Source organism: Felis catus, chromosome B2 (genome assembly GCF_018350175.1).
Source record: "Felis catus isolate Fca126 chromosome B2, F.catus_Fca126_mat1.0, whole genome shotgun sequence".
Classification (NCBI taxonomy): Eukaryota; Metazoa; Chordata; class Mammalia; order Carnivora; family Felidae; genus Felis; species Felis catus.
In genome coordinates, this window is record NC_058372.1 from 37898248 (window position 1) to 37918162 (window position 19915).

At 39.1% G+C, this 19915-nt stretch overlaps 1 protein-coding gene across 5 annotated transcripts in view; it reads right to left on the reverse strand.

Annotated features, from left to right (window-relative positions):
• The window catches only part of KIF6 (kinesin family member 6), a 386490-nt gene that overhangs the window by 249125 nt on the left and 117450 nt on the right, over positions 1 to 19915 (reverse strand). For all 5 annotated transcript variants that reach the window (XM_019830554.3, XM_006931669.5, XM_045057492.1 and 2 more), the window contains 3 exons: positions 10934 to 11140; positions 2926 to 3069; positions 1895 to 1981 (listed from right to left, as the gene is read on the reverse strand). In XM_019830554.3, coding sequence (XP_019686113.1) covers positions 1895 to 1981; positions 2926 to 3069; positions 10934 to 11140 — 438 coding nt within the window. The remainder of the gene's footprint in view (positions 1 to 1894; positions 1982 to 2925; positions 3070 to 10933; positions 11141 to 19915) is intronic.

Consider the following 19915-nt stretch of genomic DNA (forward strand, 5'->3'; position numbering starts at 1 on the left):
GGCCTGCTTACAATTCTTTTATCATATTGTCTCCCTGAGGTATTAATACTTGTAAAGAAAGCAAGTCAAATCCTTGATGATCCTGCTCTCAGAGGGCTGGCTTCCTGTGTGCCATTGGATTTTGACAGTAAGATATTGGAAATCCCATTCAAGTTGTGTTTTAGGTGGTTTTGAGGATAAATTTGTAATTGTCACTTATGCTTCAGAAAAGCTCTGTACATAGAGTAATGAACAGTAATGTCAGTTCTAGAAGCCATTAAAGAGGCCAGGAGATAATACTTGTCAATTACCAGATTAATTCTGCATCAGGAAGACCTCAACATTTGTTCAATTATCAGCTATCAGCTTTGATTCGGGTTTCTCTTTTCGTTAAGCTTCTCACAAGCCCTACATCAAACACATGATAATGTTCATCTTTTTTTTCACATTCTTCAAGTTCCTTCAAAGAAAAGTCTCTCTTTGTTTTTTAAACACTTAAAGAAAAAGACCCTCTAGTGTCTAATGTGTTTATTTTCCTTCAATTATGCACTAATTTTTGTCTTTGGGCTAATAGCTCATTCCTGTCTTTCTCACTCTGCTCAGTGATGCTACCGGGCTGCTTGCTGGAGAAGGAGGGATGGTAGAGGAATTCATTTTACAAGTTCCATTTCACTTGACTCATGCCTTTGAATTCTGACTCCTTCTTTCAGCGGGGGGAGGGGGGAGGTCTTGTGTTATGCTGTTGTTTCACCAGGGCCTGTGCTAGAAAGAGACCCTACCTCACCCATTTGGTTTCTCCAGAGGAGATTTCCATCAGGGCAGCTTAAGTTCCTGAGGGGAGGAGAGTAAAACAAATAACCTCATTATTCCTGTTACCTCTTTACCTCTACACTTTAATGCAATGACTTCAGGGGAGACAGGGCGCACAATCCAAAGGAAATAATTAATATGGGTAACAGTGAATTTGAGAAGGGCTTTTTTTTTTTTTTTTTTTTTTTTTAGAATTTGAGAAATTTGTAAATGAGGCGCTGTTGGTAAGATTTCATCATCTTTTTATAACGCATCCTGCTAAGCTTATGCCAGCTTCTGTTCTAGAGAAAATTTTAAGAGCTGAGTGATTTGAAAAGTAATATAATCTTAATTTGGGAATGTACAAAACTGAAATATTCTATTTCAACATCTTCAATGTTGGCATAAGTTGATTCCATGTTGTATTTCGTTCAGAGAAGACTAACAAAATAAAGAGAAAACATCTGCATTTAAAATGAGGATCTGAGTCATGTAACTTGCAAATATTTTTGCTTTAAAAAAGCACTTTGATAAAGCAGGACTCATTGCTATAAAACTAGAAGCTTGGCTATTTTTCCACGGACCAGACCCATGATGAATTTTTTTTTTAAATCTCTAAATAACAGGACAGTTATGCAAAATATGGTTCTACTTAATAACCATTAGAACTTCTTCTCTGTTAGCTTTTATAAAAGATGGCCTATTATTATCATCTCTAGAAAGTTAAACTGATGTTTTCTGAAAGGCCACCAGCTGCATGTAAATATAAGTGGATGTGACTGCATCATACACATCCTCGGGACTCACTGCACATCTTGGGAGCAGACTGATGGGACTGCAGGTGGCAGGCCCTTGAGTCAGACCATCTGCACCTGAATCCTGGCTCTGCCGCTTATGGCGCTGTGACTCTACACAAGTTATTTACCATTTCTGTGCCTCAGTTTTGTCATCCGTCAAGTGGGGATGGAGTTAACATCTACTTGTAAGGTTGTCATCAGAATTAAATAAAATACAGTTCCAACACTTAGAACACTGCCTGGAACAGAGGACGTGCTCCTCTAGTTTTGCTCATCTATGATATACTTTTTTCTTTTTTTTTTAACATAGTAAGTTAAAAGTGGCTTACCAATCTGGGATCGATTTCTTCATTGAGAACAGCTTCATTCTTTATGAGAGCCACTCGTTGTGCAAATCTGCAGGTAGATATAGACTCCTAAGGAAGCAAAATAACTCCTTAAAATGTTATGACTTTGAGAGATAAAACTTAATTTTTGTTCACAGAAGAAAGACGCACACCTAAAGAGTGATGTGTATAAAACACAATGAGGAATCAGTCTTCCAAATTAGGAAGCTTTGCTTTAGAACATTATTTTAATAAAAACTTTAATAAAAATTTTATTTTGGCTTAATAATATGATCAATGCCAAAACTGTGGGAGATAGTGAGGTCCTGAGTGGCGACTGGTATGTTTTTTTCAACTACTGATCTATTCAACCCGAAAACTACATATACAAATCATAATCATAGCAGGTACTATTATAATTCACAAACATGAAAGACTATAAAATAAACATTTGTAACAGACCAAAAAGAGAGGCTTTTCAAGGCACCCTAGAATGCACTTAGGGCTTGGCCTTGTTTTGAAAGACACCCTGCCACTTCCTGCTTTCCTCTTTGGGAGAAAAGTCTAGACCCCAGGCATTCAACTGAAATGTGTAAAACGCCAAGCTGACTCTAAAGCAACCCAGGAAAGCCAGTCAGAAGCCAGCCCCTGACAAAACGGCCTGTGCAATGCGCTCAGCGACACGTCCAGGGACACCTCTTGGAGGTGCTTCCAAGGTATCTCAGTATTCAGGAGCAAAACGGAACAGAAGCTAATGAGTCTCTTCTCTCGTGTCTTCCAGCCAACATTACTAACCCACCAGCGGGCTTCCCAAAACCCGTGTATGAGCCTTTTTCCCACCATCCTGCGCGTGTGAAGTCCATTCTCAAAGGGGATGATTAAAATGCCGGCAAACAAACCAAAGCTGTGAACTCTGCAGGGTATTTGCGTCTGAAAGCAGCTGAAAAGATGGAAACCCACCCAGGACCTTCAACTCCATCTCATAAACTAGCAACAGAAACTCAGACTGAGATCCCCAGAAGGAACCAACATACGTCGATATTCCTTTTCTCTAAAGAGAGTGTTGCAATCATGGTCGTCATGCAGTTCCCTCCCAGACTGTCTCTTAGGACACTGGTCATCATGGAGTTCCTGTAGGGAATGTGGGAACGGTGTTTTTCTGAAAGAGCAATGATCACCTGTGGCACAGTAGAAAAATAATGGCATTAGATTAGCAGAAAATGCACATTTGACAGTCAACTAAGCCGCAACTACAGTGAAAATACAAACAGAAATCGCAACAATGCAGGGTGACATCTAAAACTTGGGCTCAGAATAAATATCTTTACAATATTTGGTATAATAACGGTGGAAGCAGAGGGAAGTAAACTTAGCAAAAACATACTACCGTGAATGCTGTAATTTTTGGACAGATGATATAACTTGGTACAGAACAGGGTATGTTATTATCCTGTTTTCAGCCATTGGAAAATTTATATAAAAACTCAAGAGTAGGGGCACCTGGGTGGCTCAGTTGGTTAAGCGTCTGACTCTTGATTCCAGCTCAGGTCAAGATCTCACGGTTCCATGAGATCAAGCCCAGTGTCAGACTCTGCACGCTGATAGTGCAAAGGTTGTTTGGGATTCTCTCTTTCCCTATCTCTCTGCCCCTCTCCTGCTCGTGCTCTCTCACTCTTTCTCAAAAACTAAATAAACATTTTTTTTAAAAAAACCTCAAGAGTAGATCATGCCAGATTTTTTAAATCCTACCAAAATCGATTGATATGACCCATCTTCAAGGTAGAAGAGGCAGAACAGTATATAAGAACTATGAGACGGCAGGGGTTAGTGGTAGAGACCTGAGAATCGGGTGCCACATTGTTCAGGTCTGACATCCTAGCCTTACTAGGACAGGTCGCTCAACATCTCTGCCTCAATCTCCTCAACTATAAAACAAAAGATAGTATCTCCCTCATAGGAAGCTGGCATGATTTAGAGTTAAAATGTACAAACTGCTTTAAGAAGTACCCCGCTCATAAGAAGTGCTCTATACGTGTTTGCTACCATTGTAAGTGATGGGGGAAGTTTATGTTGGTTCTGAGTCTCGTTCATCTTACTTTTCGCAAGTGTGTTAGGTACTTAATGAGAAGGAACTAGCTGGATGAAAGGCTGCTGTGGGGGTTCCCAAAGGAAGCCACCAGGGGTTCGGGGTTTTCCTGGAAAGACGAACCCAGTGCTAGATGCCCATCCCAAGCATCAGGAATAGGTCACGCACAGATGTGACTTGAAGGGCATCACCAGGCCCTGACTCTCGAAAATACTTCTGCCAACACCTGTCACTGTTCTGATCCTCCCCGCTCTCAGGTGTGTAATTCCCACCAACAGAACCTCTTCTACTCCCTTGGTTTACAAAACAAGATTGTTTTTGAGGGCTGTTTGGAGCAAAAACACAAACGACCACTGGATCTCGCTTTATTTTGCTGACCACACATTTTACTGCAAACCAGGTATCCTGTGATATTCCTCTCAATAATTACTTCTCCACTCTCAGAAATGAGGCCTTCACATCTTATCCTTTTGTTTCAAACCTCCACATGGCCTCCTCTCCCTGCCTTTAGTCTGAGCTGATGGCCGCACACCTTCCATTAGAAGTGAGCAGCCTGGGGCGCCTGGGTAACACACTTGGTTAAAGAGTCCAGCTCTTGGTTTCTGCTCAGGTCATGATCTCATAGTTTTATGGATTCAAGCCCTACATCAGGCTCTGCACTGGCAGCACAGAGTCTGCTTGGGATTCTCTCTCCCTCTCTCACTCTGCCCCTTCCCCATGCATGCTGTCTCTATTTCTCTGAAGATAAATAAATAAACTTGGAAAAAAAAAAAAAGGACCTAGTCTCTCTTACGACTCAACTTTCCACAAGAGACCTAGCTCCATCAAAAGGACACCCAGTGTGGAACTGGGAGGTGAGTCATGAGAGGTGGTGGCCACAGGAGGAAGATCAGATTTGTAGGACAATGTGGTGGCAAAGGCATCTGGTTTCTTTGAGGAAGCTGCAGGAACTTTCTGGAATCCAGGACTTAATGCCCTGAGTGCCAACTGGGGTAATGGTAATGTTTTGCAGAGCAGTTCAGTGGTGTGGTTGGATGTGTCTCCTGTTTGCTCTGCTCCTAGCTGGATAGTATCCAAGTCCAGCTCTCAACTTTTCTTGAGACTCTTTATGTTTAATAAACTCTACACTGCTTAAATTAGCTACAGTGGGTTTTCCAGTTCACAACTAAGAAATCTGACTAATACAACATGCACTTGACGCATTTATGTGAAATAAATGAACAAATAAATGAGTAGACTAATTAGCTTCACCTAGGAAGACAGTGCGAGGGTCAATAGTATGCAACGAGATTTGGCAGAACTGAGTTTTGATATAATTGGAAAGGAAGTGGGGAACATGGCAGACCCAAATCTGAGTGGCAAGACAGTAGGCAGCAGGGGACACTGAGCAGAACTCCAAAGCCTCAGAGCCAAGAGGACAAATGAAATATCTATAACAAGCAAGGCAGGCCCAAATATCAAACACCAGACCAAACAGGGAGGGGTTGGTGGGACGGATGTGTGGAGAGGGTGGCATTATTAATTATGAATCATAATTAAGTATCTAACAGTATTGGAAGTACTTTGAAATTCTTTCATAAAACAAGTGTCACTATTTTTTTCCTGTTTCAGGAAATAATATTTCTTCTATTCAACAGCTTGATGAAACTTAGATGATATGAAAGAGAATACGCTTATTAAATTTCCTGTTGGTATTCAGGTAAATGGAGTTTTTAACTTGCTTTTGGTTGCAATGACAGAAAATGTACAAACTGGATTTAATCCTAAGGGAGATGTATTGGCCCATGTGCAATAGGAAAGTTTTAAGGAAAGGGCAGTGCTACCACCGAGGACTTAGTTTTCACCAGTATCTGCTCTACCTTCTATGTTATAGAAGTCTGCCTCTCTTCATGGCCACCAGATGGCTGACCAATGTTCTTATTTATAACTGATGTGATAAAGTTCTCTAATTATTAAACATACATTCTGAGCTTTCCTAGGGACAAACATGGGTCACGGGCCCATCCCTGAACCAATCACTCTAGCCAAGGTCCCACCTAGCCTACACTAGTCAAGGTCTACTCCTAGAGCTGGGATGGGCCCCTGGATGCTACTCCTGCAATGAGTGTTATAGAGGCAATCCCAATGTCCTTTCCAGAAAGGGCTCTAAAATTGTTCAAGAGAATAATTAAAATTCAAAATGGGATTACGGATTGGAAAGCATGGTCTTTAAAAATGGGGGAAATGAAAGCAGTGCATAATAAAAGAAAGAACCCAGGACACAGAGGTAGAAACCAGCTGCACACTTGTGTGATTTTAGGCGAATCTCTTACCTTTATTAGTCTCTATTTCCTCACTTGTAAAAGTGGGATTAGAATGCCTGCCTATCTCACAAAAATGTTTTAAAGATGCATAGAGATAGTTTCTGGAACAGTAAAACAAAAAGTACCCCGTGTTTGCAGGGGTGTCCAGGCTATGTTCTTTATGATCCCTTTGGACACTTGCTACAGCCATATAAATCCAGTTCTGGACCATTTCTCTCCAAGAGGGATCTTCTCAGCTCTAAAGGAGTTTGGGGATACCATAACAAGCCCAGACCCCTTGGAGCAGATACAGATCTTCAGAGTGACCCAGAAATGGCTGGTATTTGGGAGGGAGGCAAAGGTAGATTATTCTTTGTGGGGCAGCTTTGGGCTCTCTGAATTCAGCAGGAACCAAATGATCCACATGGCACAGGGTAAGGAGGTGGTACACAACCTGGATTCTTTTTTTTTTTTTTTTTTTTTTTTTTTTTTTAGTGTCTACTTCCATTGGGATTTCATGGACAAATACAGCAATATGTTCCTGAAGGCATTCTTTAAGCAACAAAGAGTGGAAACTCACATTATATTTAACAGTATCTCCAACTATCTTGAAACTATGCCTAAAATCAATAACTCAGATTACTATTTAATGAGTTAAAGAGATTTTCCTTTAAAGAGCTCAGAAGCACAGGGAAAATTAGCCTCTGAAAACTGACAATGATTTGGAGCAGTTACAACTGGCACTGGCACCATTAGTTTTCCTCCTGAACACACACATTTAGTGGAAGCCAAATGGAAACGAAAACTCTGGGGAAGTCCCACTTATGGGGGGTAACTGCCTGAAGGTGACCCTGATTCTGATTTCTGTAGAGGCAGAGAGCAAACACTCTGTTCCCAGTGGTTTCTCACTTGATGTTTGGGCTGATAAAGACCGAGGGTCACACCAGGGGCACTTGGTGAGGCTTATGGTTAGAACAAATACGTATATCCCCTTCCTTCTCTTCCACAGACTTAATTTCTAGGGCCAAGATGTACCCTGTTATTGTGGCTTAAAATGTTTTCGAGGAGACTTTTTGGAAAGAGGACTGCATACACAAGGAAATTTCCAAAACCAACAATGCTCTGACAAACAGAAATTTATTTACTTATGAGCACAATAAGGTGCATTCAACTCGGAAAGGTTGTGCCCTGCGAGCAGGTGTAAGGTCCGTAATTGTGGCCAGAATGGCAGTGACGGTTCTTCATGGAATTTCTACAAGTAGCGTGGGATAATAAATGTAAGAGAGGTTACCGAATTGTCCTAGGACATCTCCATATATATAGATATAGATATAGATATATAAAATAAAATGGAGAAGATGTAATTAATTACAAACATTTACTTGAATTTCTAATAGAGCATTTATCTGACTATATGTAAGGATTTTTTTTTTTTTGAAAGAATGAGAGCGCGCACATGTGGGTGGGGGAGGGGCACAGGGGGAGGGGGAGAGAGAGAGAGAGAGAGAGAGAGAGAGAGAGAGAGAATCTCAAGCAGGTTCCACTGTGGAACCAGCGCAGAGCCCAACTGTGGGGCTTTATCCCACAACCCTGGGATCATGACCTAAGCCAAAATTAAGAGTCAGACACTCAACCAACTGAGCCATCCAGGCACCCTGTAAGGATCTGTTTATTTGCTTTGCTCCTTCACTGGATAACACGATAGCATAGACTATCTTCTCACCCATGCATTTATCCCCATTACCTAACATAACTTGTAGCACTTCACGGACACTTAATCATAATTTGTTGAATGAATGAGTGAATGAATGAATGGAGTGAGTTAAACTAAATTGTGTTACACGTCCAGTCTCGTTAGCCCCATAATCAAGTCCAACATAAAGAAAACCTGTGTACAAAAGTCCTGTTATTTCATTAATGGTATCCTGCCTGCCTCTTTTTATTATTCCTATTCCCCTGTACTCCTTGGATCTCTCTCACTTACCTCTTTCTGTGTGAAATTCCAAAATTTCTCTACTACCCACCTATTCTTCTCTAGCCGCAACTCCTAGAATTATTCAACTTCACACATCTATGTCCACATACTCCAGTTTCCTACATTTGTGTCCCTCTTCACTCTCGGACTAACCTTCCCCTTTTTCTCTCTCCCTTGTCTTATGCTATAACCTCCACGAAGACACTTGTGGATCAGTGTAAGCAGTTAACAGCTGGAGTGACGCATTGGGTGAATATGAAACAGATTATTTACATTCTGAAAGCCAAAGGTCAACGACATGTGAATGTCACTGTAGCTCTGGGTCAATCGAGCCCCTGTACTGGAGCAAAGGGCTAACGGACTCCAAGTTCCTACTGCCTGACATACACTAACCCCAGCCCTGCCTGGTTCCCTCCTACTCGTTCTTTGAATCTTTGCTTAATATCAGCCCTGAAAGAACTTTCATTCCCTCCACCTTTCTCAGTTGAAGTCCGATCCCCCATTACAGGCTTTCCTCACCCCTTGGCCTTTTTCTGCACAACTCACCTGGACTAAGACCAAGTATTCAATGACTATTTGTTCCACGCACATCTCCCTGCACCAGCCCATGAGACCTCTGGGGCAAGGACCGTTTCTACTTTGCTTGGCACTATGCTCCAGTGCCTGGCACAGTCCTCAGCATGCTCTTGCTCCTTGTAAATGTTTAAGTACATAAATTCGTTATACAGGAAACCAAATGCACAGAGCCACCAAGACCACTCACATGAGGCTGATGTTATAAGAATTCTGAAGAGGAGAGATGTGGGGAGAGAAATAGTTCTAATGACAAGTAGCAGCTTACAGAGGTTGTGCTAAAATGAAGAGAGGATTAGGGGCAGAATGTTTTCGTTGAGTGGTAACAATTGGTGGAAATTCTGATTCAACTAATGAATATAATTTTGTATGAACAGATGGGCATAATGGGAATTAAAGCCAACAGTGCTACCAACTGAAACAACTAGGTATATTTCTTTGAAATAAAGCACTTTGAGTATAGTCCATTATGTTTTTATATCAATGTTTTGTAAGTGTCCTATTAAGTAAATGCTCTGTTAAAGTAAAAGTAGTGTGTAATATTTGAGTGAGGAAGAGCTAGGGAAGCCTGAATCTTGTCAGAAACACTAAAATGATCTGAACACCGGGCAGGTCATTAATCTCTGGGTGCTGCATTACGGGGGTTTATTTGGTTAGAGCCTAACTGCATGTACCTTGTTCAGATACAACTCCCTTAGGTTTCTCTCAATCTGCTTTTTCAGCCAACTTGACCATTAGAAAGCATTTACCATCAGGACAATATCAGTCTCAAAAAGGGGGGAGGGGGTGTTTCTGTTTGTTTTTTCAAATCTTTTAGCCTCCAACACTCATTAGCAAGTCCTTCTGCCTTGCCAATACAGTCTGCACTTCTCTACTCCAGGTTTTAATCATGCTCCTCTTTTTTTTTTTTTTTTTTCTGAGAATTTGGAAGTAGTTGCCATCTTTAACATTCAACTCACAGCACTTCACTCACAGAGCTGAAAGAAACTTGAGAAATCATCCAATTCAATATGCTCATTTTAAGGGGTGAGGATTTTTTTTCTGGAAAATTTATTTGGCTAAATTCAGATGAGCTCTCTTATCACCTGGAGTCAAAATCAGAAATAAAAAACAGAGCACACACTGGGGTAGATCGTAGTAAACTTGGGGTAGGGGTCGGGAGGACAGGTAAAGCAAAGAGAACCACTGCAGGATCACAATCACGAACTCAAGTCACCAGAAGCCACAAAAGATATCAGTCATCTCTAAATTATGTTCCTATAACTAAGCCACAAGCCTGAAAAGATAGGCCACAGGAGGCCATTTATAACCTATTTTCACACCCATTACAAACTTTACAGTAAAAACAATAAGGTATAGTAAGAAAACACATGGGCCTTGTAGCCAGGCAATTCAAGATTCAACTCCTCATCTTACTGCTAGCTGGTAACCTTGGGAAGGCCTCAGGAAGATCTGAGTTTTAAAATCTACAAGATGGAAATAACTAATACCTTACATTGTAGGGCTGTTGTAAGGTTTAAATGAAATGGTATATACAAAATGCTACCCCAATGTTCACAGCAGCATTATTCACAATAGCCAAAAGGTAGCAACAACTGGAGCATCCGTTGATGGATGAACACATAAACAAGACATGGCATGTACACATAATGAAACATTTCTCAGCTTTGAACAGGAACAGAATTCAAATACATGCTACAGCATATGAGGGACTTTGAAGACATTATGCTAAGGGAAATAAACCAGGCAGAAAAGGACAAATATTGTACATTCCACTTATATGAGTATCTAGAATAGGCAAGTTCATAGAGACAGGGAGTAGAACAGAGGTTACCAGATACTGAAAGCATAAGGAAATGGAGAATTACTACTTAATAAGTACATAGTTTCTGTTTGGGGTCATGAAAAAAGTTCTGGAAATGGATGGCGGTGATGGATGCACAACACTGTGAATGTACATAACGACACAGAATTGAATACTTAAAATGATTAAAATTATGAAGTTTATGTTATGTGTATTTTACCACAATAAAAGAGGAAAACAAAAAACAAAAATGTTAGCAGAGTGCCTAGTAAAGCGTGTCAGCAAATGGTAGATATAGTCAATCCCGTTGTGCCCATTTTACCTGTTCTAAGTAATGAAGGGACAAGTTGATGTACTTGGCCTCTGTTAGAAGTTGGCCTCCCACTCCAGTCTTTGCAACTCGCTCTGAACCAGCCAGGTCAACCAAGTGAAGTTTGGCATGGCGGACGGTCGCAGATCCTGGCTCCTTGCTTGATAAGTGAATAGAGAAAATGCAGTGGGAACGAGTTGAAGCTTGGTTCATTGGAGTCTACAAAAAAGGAATTGCAAAACAAAATCAATGTGAACAATGAGCATTTTCACAGAATCTCAAAAAATTTAAATTTATGTTTCTGATGGTATGACACTTCCAATGAAGCCAGTGCTGTCCAATGCAACAAAAACACTTGTAGCTGAGACCTCTTAAAGTCAGTTATATTTAATGTATGGTCTCTGGAAAGACTGATAACAGATGTGGATGGGTTGATTCAGAAAGTGAGGAAAGAGTTTGAATAAGGTAAAGCTTGGGTCTACTTACTAATATGATAACTTAATTTCATTACATGACCACAGTTCCCACCTTAATCTTGGCTAGCCATATTGCAGATGCTCAATGTGAACATCATGGGAAAAAAGGTGAGAGTGGGTGCACTGGGAGAATTCATTACACACTTGTAATAAACGCAACCAACAGACAAGGATGCCCAGTATCACTGCTACTACCCAACAGTGAACAGGGGGGTCCCAGCCAATGCAGTAAACAAGAAAACGAAATACAAGTCATCGTGACAGGAAAAGAAGAGATGAAAACCTCATTATCTGCAGAAAATATGGTAGTCTACAAAGAAAATGCAGGAACATCTATAAACTGTTAAAAACTAAGTTAAAAACTAAGAAGTTTAGCAGGGTTGCTGGATGAAAGATCAACATGCCAAATTAGAGAAGTTCTAATAACCAGCAATAATTAATCAGGAAGTATAATACTACTTATAATGGTAACAAAGACAATGAAATAATGGGGGATTAATCTTATAAAAAAGTGTGATTTGTAGGGAAAATGATAGAATAATATTAAAAGATACAAAAAGAAAACCTAAATAAAAGGTGTCCTAGATATTAATGTACCATCTCATAGATGGGAAAACTAAAAATGAATCTGTATATTAATTTCTCTATATTAACACACATAACCAATGCAACTGAAATAAAAATACCACATGTTATGTTTGTGGAACAGGGCAAATTAATTCTAAAAAACAGACAGAGCAAATATAAAAAAATAACAGAAACAATTCTGTGAAAGAAGCACAAGAGAGGGGAGCATGTCCTGCTATACATCAAGGTATATCATAATGCCATAGTAATTAAAACAGTGTGGTATTGCTGCAGGAACAGATAATGAGATCAGGGAAACATGCTGGGCTCATTTTGAAACTCTAGATAGGACAGAAGTGACCTCACACCATAATGGAGAAAGAAAAGACTAATTAACAAATGGGGCTGGAATAACTGGCTATCCATCTTGAAAAAAAATAAATAAATTTAGGTTGCTTCTCATACTTGATACACAAATAAATTCCAAAATGTATTAAAGACTTAGGTGTAAAATAACACAATTTTAACATTCATATAAGAAAATATGGAAGCATATCAGGACCAATTCGAGGCAGTCATGGATCTTTTATGATAAGATATTAAACACAAAATTAAAGAACTTCTGGGTGATAAAATCTACCACAGAGTTGGAAGGCTGGGAGTTGATGTTTGCAATCCATATAGCTAACAAAAGATTAATGCTTGAAATAAAGAACCTCCACACATCGATAAGAAAAAGGCAACTCTGAAAAAAAAAATGAGCAAAGGATATGAACAGGCAACCCGTAGAGAGGAAACCTAAAAATGGTTCATTAGTATTTGAAAAAAAATGCTCCAACTCACAAATAGCCAGGACAAACAATTAGAGCCATAATGATAAAGTATTTCACTCACCTCTATCAGACTGGAAACTTTTAGAAAATGGAATCTAACAAAACAAGATTTGTAAAGATACAAGGAAACAAGAACATTTATATACCGCTGGGAGGAATATAAAGTAAGAACCTCTTTATGAGAGCAATTTGACAATATGTGGTAAGGTTGCAGATGCATATAACCCACAACCCAGCAACAGACTCCGAGGTGTATTCCTGGAGAGAAGTCTGGAACAAGTCTCACTGGGGGAGAGTGAAAAGGGGTGATTGGTATGCACACATATGGGCATTCATGCTTGGGTATAGCAAGAAATTGGCACAAGATGTACAACCTAAATGAAAATATGTGGTAGTAGAGATGAATGAACTTGGATAATTCAAACTACAGGGAAGTCAAAATGAAGCATCTTTTGGATAGATTGACAGATGGGTTTCTGAGCTGCTGATGAGAAATAGCATGTTAAAGAATGATGTAAACTTCAATGATCAAAATGATATCTATGACAGAACTCAGGTGCTCAAAAAGAAGTATCACCTAAAAATTTCATTCATGGCTCTAGAACTTAGGTCATTAAAGTATAAAAATATGGACTGGAAGAACACAGCAAATTAGTGCTAATGGTTGCCTCTGTGAGGGATACAAAGCAAAAAGGCCACAAGAGGACTTCAGTTGTATCTGTAATACCCTATTTATTTAAAATTAGCAGAAGCGGGCTCTTGGGTGGCTCAGTCAGTCAAGCATCCAACTTTGGCTCAGGCCATGATTTCATGGTCCCTGAGTTTGAGCCCCGCATCGGGCTCTGTACTGACAGCTCAGAGCCTGGAGCCTGCTTCGGATTCTGTGTCTCCCTCTCTCTCTGCCCCTCCTCTGCTTGTTCTCTCTCTCTGTCTCTCAAAAATAAACATTAAAAAATTTTTTTGTAATTATCAGAAGCAAATTCTGATACCTAAAAATAAAATTTACCTAACAGTATTCCAAATGACTGTTCATGTGAGTAAGTGTGTGCAGCTCCCCACCCCTGCAAAATGGGATTTAATAAAAGAATTTCCATATGGATGCACACGTATTCAGAGAGGGTAACACACTCGGATGCTATTTTAACCCGAAATTCCTTCTGTAAATCTGAGTTCTTGATATCTACCATTGTTGATTTACACCAACTACCAAAATACACAGATGTCAAAATCTTGGCATTGTGTTGGTGATGATGATGTAGCTAGTGAGTTAAATAGGCTGAAAATGTGACCCATTACTCGTTGCCACAATAACCATACTCAGATCTGGCCAGTGTGTGATTTTGCATGCTGAAGTGGACCAGCAAATAACTGTGCCTGTAAAACCGCAAACTCAAATTTAGAACCTAAGTTGAGGTGTTTCGAAAGTGACTGGAAGTTATTTGCAGAACTTAAACATGGGTTTCACGTCACTGTTATATTCGCCCAACAATAAATCCTACAGTACTGGAACAAAAGTCAAATTGACAATCGATAGAAATAAATAACACAGAGACTCTCCCCGACATCTGTCTTCAGCTTCCAAATGGATCCACTGCAGTCACAATAAAATGTGGCCCATTAGCGAATAATGGAAGAGTGTACCGATTTCAAAGGAATGTGAGATTTACATCAAATTAAGTTGTATTTCTGGAGTCTGTAATTAAAATGCAGTAATATGCTGTAGGAGTCCATGCCTACAATTTTGTAACTTCCCATAAATATTTCCTGCATGAAGTAGTAGTTGGTGTCCTCTTAGCTAAAATTTTCTTAAACCTCAGAAAACATTCTTTATGTGTAGCTGTTTAAGTGTGATCGAATGTGCTGGTGTCTGCTCTGTGTTTATTTAAGGGTGTCTATATGTCTCACAGGCATGCCCCTACATTTGTCCTTTTAAAGGTAAAACCATATTAAAACATTTCTGAAACTGCCTAAGAACAGATGGCACCATTTAGGCAGATTCATTCAAATTTAAGTGCACATTTTAAACAAATGTGCTCTTGGCACTAGAGACTATGTCTTTGGAAAAATGTTAGTGATGATTAATCATCTGCATGCAGAGAGCTTTCACATTTCATATCAATCTGTGGATACAGCTCTGAGTTAGGCAGCACAAAGACTAGAAGGAAAATAAGACATGGAACTTGCCCTCAAGAAATTTATAATCTAGCTCAAGAGCTAAAGACAAAACAAGTGAAATGAGAGGGAATGCTGAGAAAAAGGCAAATTTGCAATACAGAAAGGGGTCTGTTCTCAGAACTAAGCATGCTGACCCTCTAGGTAATACCTAAGAACACTAATCATCCCCTCATCCTGGAGGCTCTCTACCCACCCTGCCCCTCCTTGGTTTCTAGAATCTACACTGTCCTGACACTTTCTCTCTAACTGCTCTGTCTCCTTTTCCTTTACTGGACGCTTTTCTCCCCAGTCCCGAAAACACGCAGGTCCCAAGCTATGGTCATGATATTTCTTCCCCTTGGAAAGGTCTTCGTCGATAGCTCTGATTATCACTGAATAGATACTGTAGTGTAGTTTAAAAGTCACAGATCAACGGTCTTAGAATGTGGTATTGAAACACCCGGTTTCAAGTCCTGGTTCCGTTACTTACTGGTGTTGAAATATTAAGCAAATTGACATAATTTTGGTTCCTGTGTCTTTGTAATCCCTATAATAAGGCTTGCTTTGCTGCAAAGAGCTATACTGAGTGTGGAAGTGGCCCATGAACTGTGAAAGGTCATATAAATGTCCATTCCTGTTGATATTCACTCTATTCAGATGCCTCCCATATCCTTATTTCCAACCACAGTTTCTCTGTGCACTAGATTAGAATGTCTACTGATAACTGCCACTAAAATGCCTTGCCAGCATCTTAAACCTAATGCTCCCCAAAATAAGCTCATCACTTTCCCTCATTCTGTGTCCCACACATGGATGTCCAGTCCATTCCTCTTGAATTTACTTCTACTTCTACCTCCAAATATCCTTGATCTCTCCTCTGGGTCATGACATTCTCTCCTTATTAGTCTCCCCAAATTTACTCGTCTCCTCCAATTGTTCTCCACGTTGTAGAATAATATTTTTAAAAAAACATATTTGATTACATCAGTTCTACCTATATTTCTGAATTAAACTATCACATCACTAAAACTAAATATCTCTATTCCTTCAAGTGTGTTCCTCAAAATATTTTTTTTAATATGGCAGGCACTCTGACACTCTGAATTGCATATATTCTTTCTAATGTAGACTAACCACAGCAGAGGACACTGGAATCCAGGCAATCTAAATCTAGAGTTGCCCGTAACTAGCACATGAAGTGTTCTACCATGTTTGCTCCACCCCTTTACCCGTGATATGAAATTTGTTTGGGAAACACACACACATACACAAACATTTATTTGATGACTGACCTGTATTTGATTAGTTTTTACCCCAAGTTACAATCACTTGAGATAATTATGGAACTTTTTTCTTTCAATTTTGTGCTATCTACAAATGAAAGTATCCTCATCCAAATAATTTGTAAGAATTAATAAGGCAGAACAACATTCCATGAACACTCCTACTCTCTACTCTGTTAGGAAACAGTTATGGGTATTTTCCAATTGGCTTTAATCCAAGTACTTTCCTATACCTTCAATTTCTCTGTATATCCCCAAGGATACTTTTGAGAGACTTTATTAAATAAATTGGATCTATTTGATCTATGAGTTTTTATAACCTTATCAAAAAAGTGAATAGAATTAGTTTAAGATGAATCAATGTTGACTCTTTCCTAATTGCTTACTGATCATTATTTAAGAATGCTTTACCAGATTCTTGTCTTAGGGCTTAGTATCAAAAATATTAACTTGCCATTTTCCAAATATGTTTTCTTTCTTGGAAAATAAGAAAGTATATGGCTTTCTTTAATGGGGTAAAAGTCTAAAAACCCAGGATCACTGGTCCCTTATAGATTCATCATAATAAGTTCCATTGGGAAGGTTACATCCTCTAGCAAATGCTTTCCACTTCCTTCTTCCTCCCACCTAGATTCTGAGCTCCTTGAGGCTGTCTTCTTCATCATTGTAACCCTAACATAATACAGCATAATAGTGTTCAAAAATACTTGTTTAATTGCTGACCTTATTCATTTCTAGCTTTCTGGAAGCTCTATGGCATGCTCCATAATTTCTAAAAATCTCCATATCATTCCAAGACCACATCTGCAAACTCCTTTTTCCCCCCAAATTCTTTAAGTCCATGGAAGATCGACTCAAGTCTCCCTACCCATTGTGCCGGATTCCAGAGATCTGCCACTACCCTCTACATCTTCAACTGCCTTTTCTCTTACCTAGAATGTCCTCTTGCTGGTCAAGTATTGCCTATCATTTCTGACTGGGAAATGTATGTCCTCTTCCTCCTCCAAAATAAACCTACTCAAAATTAAATTACCTCCACGAATTCTCTTGGACGATTCACAAATGGCACTAGCTATTGTGTTCAAAAAGGACATTTAACATTTGTGCGTAGAGTAGAAGATCATTAATATTCAAACTCTGGAAAAATCCAAATGATGGATTTTTCCAAATGGATTTTTAAATGTTTAGCATTTTAAAAATTATGACATAATATGAATAAATTTGCTACAGGGGCAGAGAGGGGTGATGGTGTGATCTATCAGGCCTCAGATGAGTGTTTGGTGGCCAGCCCACTTTGCATGATGTAATTATAAAAGGTACACATTATAAAAGGTGACTCAAAAGTGACCCTGTCAGACAATAGTGACTTCAAACTTTCTATACAAAAGGGGCTTGGAACAGCAACGTGGCTGTGGATGGTACTTGCAACGGCTTTGGCAGAGCACTTTACATAATATAGCATCAAATCAAGAAAACACCACATGCCTACACTGAAGACTGAAATTCCTTCTCCTACAGCCCTCCAAGCCATTTACTGGCACTGGCTGGCCTACCACTCTCAGAAACTATTTCATAAGTTTAAAAATCTCATATTTCACTGCATAAGAATCATTTTCTACAAAGCAGGACATATTCGGAGGCTGACAGAAAATTTTGCAAAGCGATGGTATAGTGGCAAGAACTGGTGAACATCTTCAAAAGGCTGTTCAGTCATCTTCCCTATGGATTCTGCAGATACACAACAACCAAGCCTGGTCCTCGATGATTTCAGAACACATATTCTTTTGCAGTTGTTGTTATACAGAGTCTTATTGGCAGATCAACAAGGATTCCCTGTGAATTGAAATGTTCACCTTTTTTTTTCCATTATTTCACAATAGGGTGTGTGTGGGAGGGGCAGTTATGTGTGTGTGTGTGTGTGTGTGTGTGTGTGTGTGTGTGTGTGTGTGTTTGTGTGTGGCTATTTTCGAGATTGAACATTTTGATTTTAGGGCCAAAAATTGATAAGTGAAAAATGGTTTTTGTGTTCACATAATATACTATTACGTTTTGGGTAAATTTTTTTCTTTTAGTCAATCTCATGTTTTCAATCAATTTTAAGTAACTACACATAATATAGCCCACAATGATTTGAATAATCTCTTTAAATTACATATAACTAGGATCTTTTGAATGCTTCGTTATCTCTTGCCATATCTTATAGTCCATTCCTATGTACCAAATTCTTTTTTTCAATGACTCTCCTATTTTGGGGTGAAATATCTCAACAAGAATTTCCACTACACTAGACTAGGTCTGGTGAAGAAAATCTCTTAGACTGAACAGAGTGTATAATGTATACTCTTGAGATTCTTTAAAATAAACCAGCAAAGAACAAAAACAGCACCACAGAAGCCATAATCCAGATTTCCACTCCAATTCTCCTGGTCTGATAACACTTTCTAACCCGATAGCCTAACTGATTTCTTCCTCTGCTCATTTATTCTATCTGAATTGAAGACGAAAATAATAACTTCTATGTGTTTTCTGGGCTACCCCAGCCTTCAGGTTAAAACTCACCCTTAAGTGATTCCCTAACCTTCCCAGCATTGGTTAAATGATTCCGTATCCAATTCCTCCCGTAGCACATGGGTTATGAGGAGGCCCACCACACCCTTGAGGTACACCAACCCAGCCTGGAAGTGAGAACTGACCAAACCGAGTGGTGGATCATGTGACACTAAAAACACCTGCCTTGATTCTTCCTGAGGCTGTTTCAGAACACAGTGCTTGGCAGCAAAATATCCCCAATTAGACAACCTTCAACTGGAATTAATAATTCTAAACTCCTTGTTTTTCTTTCTGATTTTTCTCTTTATAAGATACGTGGCTTTTAGAAAAGTAGTCAAAATCATTTTCTCTAGTTGCAGGATTTCTAGGCCCAGCATATTGTCAAGGTAGTTTTGTAAAAGAGAAAAATAGATCAGGCACATCAGTTTTGTGTAAAATTCAAAAGCAAGCTTTGGAGCAACCTGGAATATATAATAAGAATTTTCTAGCAAGTATGATTCACCTTTCTGATATCCTATTATATTTTATTATATATCTCTCCTAACAAGTCTGTGATCAATTTGATGTGTTTTTTTTTTTTTTTTTTAATTTTCACATCCTGTAAAATCTACTAGGGTGACTTAATTTTAGGAAAACTAAATGTCAGAATTAGGGATGGCTCTTTTTCTGCTGGATGTCAGAATTCAGAAGATTGCCTCTCTGCGGGTCACTTCTTCAGGATTTGACAAATGAAAGTCAAGTGCATTTATATCAAAAGCTAAGTATGTTAAAATTGGCCCATTTGCAAACTGAGAAGGAATTTTACCCATATCTTCGATCAGTTATGTCCAACTATCATCTCTGTTTATCATCCTTGAACGAGCTATCATCACATAATCACCAAAGTAAAGGTTTGCTCTCTGAACAATGGAAATTATATGACCCCAAATGTTGCCCCGGCCTCCCCCATTTTTTTTTACTTGACTGTGAGAAGAATCATAACAGAATTGATTCTTCAATGGCAACAAGCAACTTATTGCTGTTATCTAGCACATTTTTCACCTTTTACATTGAGTTTAACTTTTCTTTTTTTCTTTTTTCCTTTTAAAATTCAGCCTGGCTTAACAATTTCCACATGTGACCATACACAGA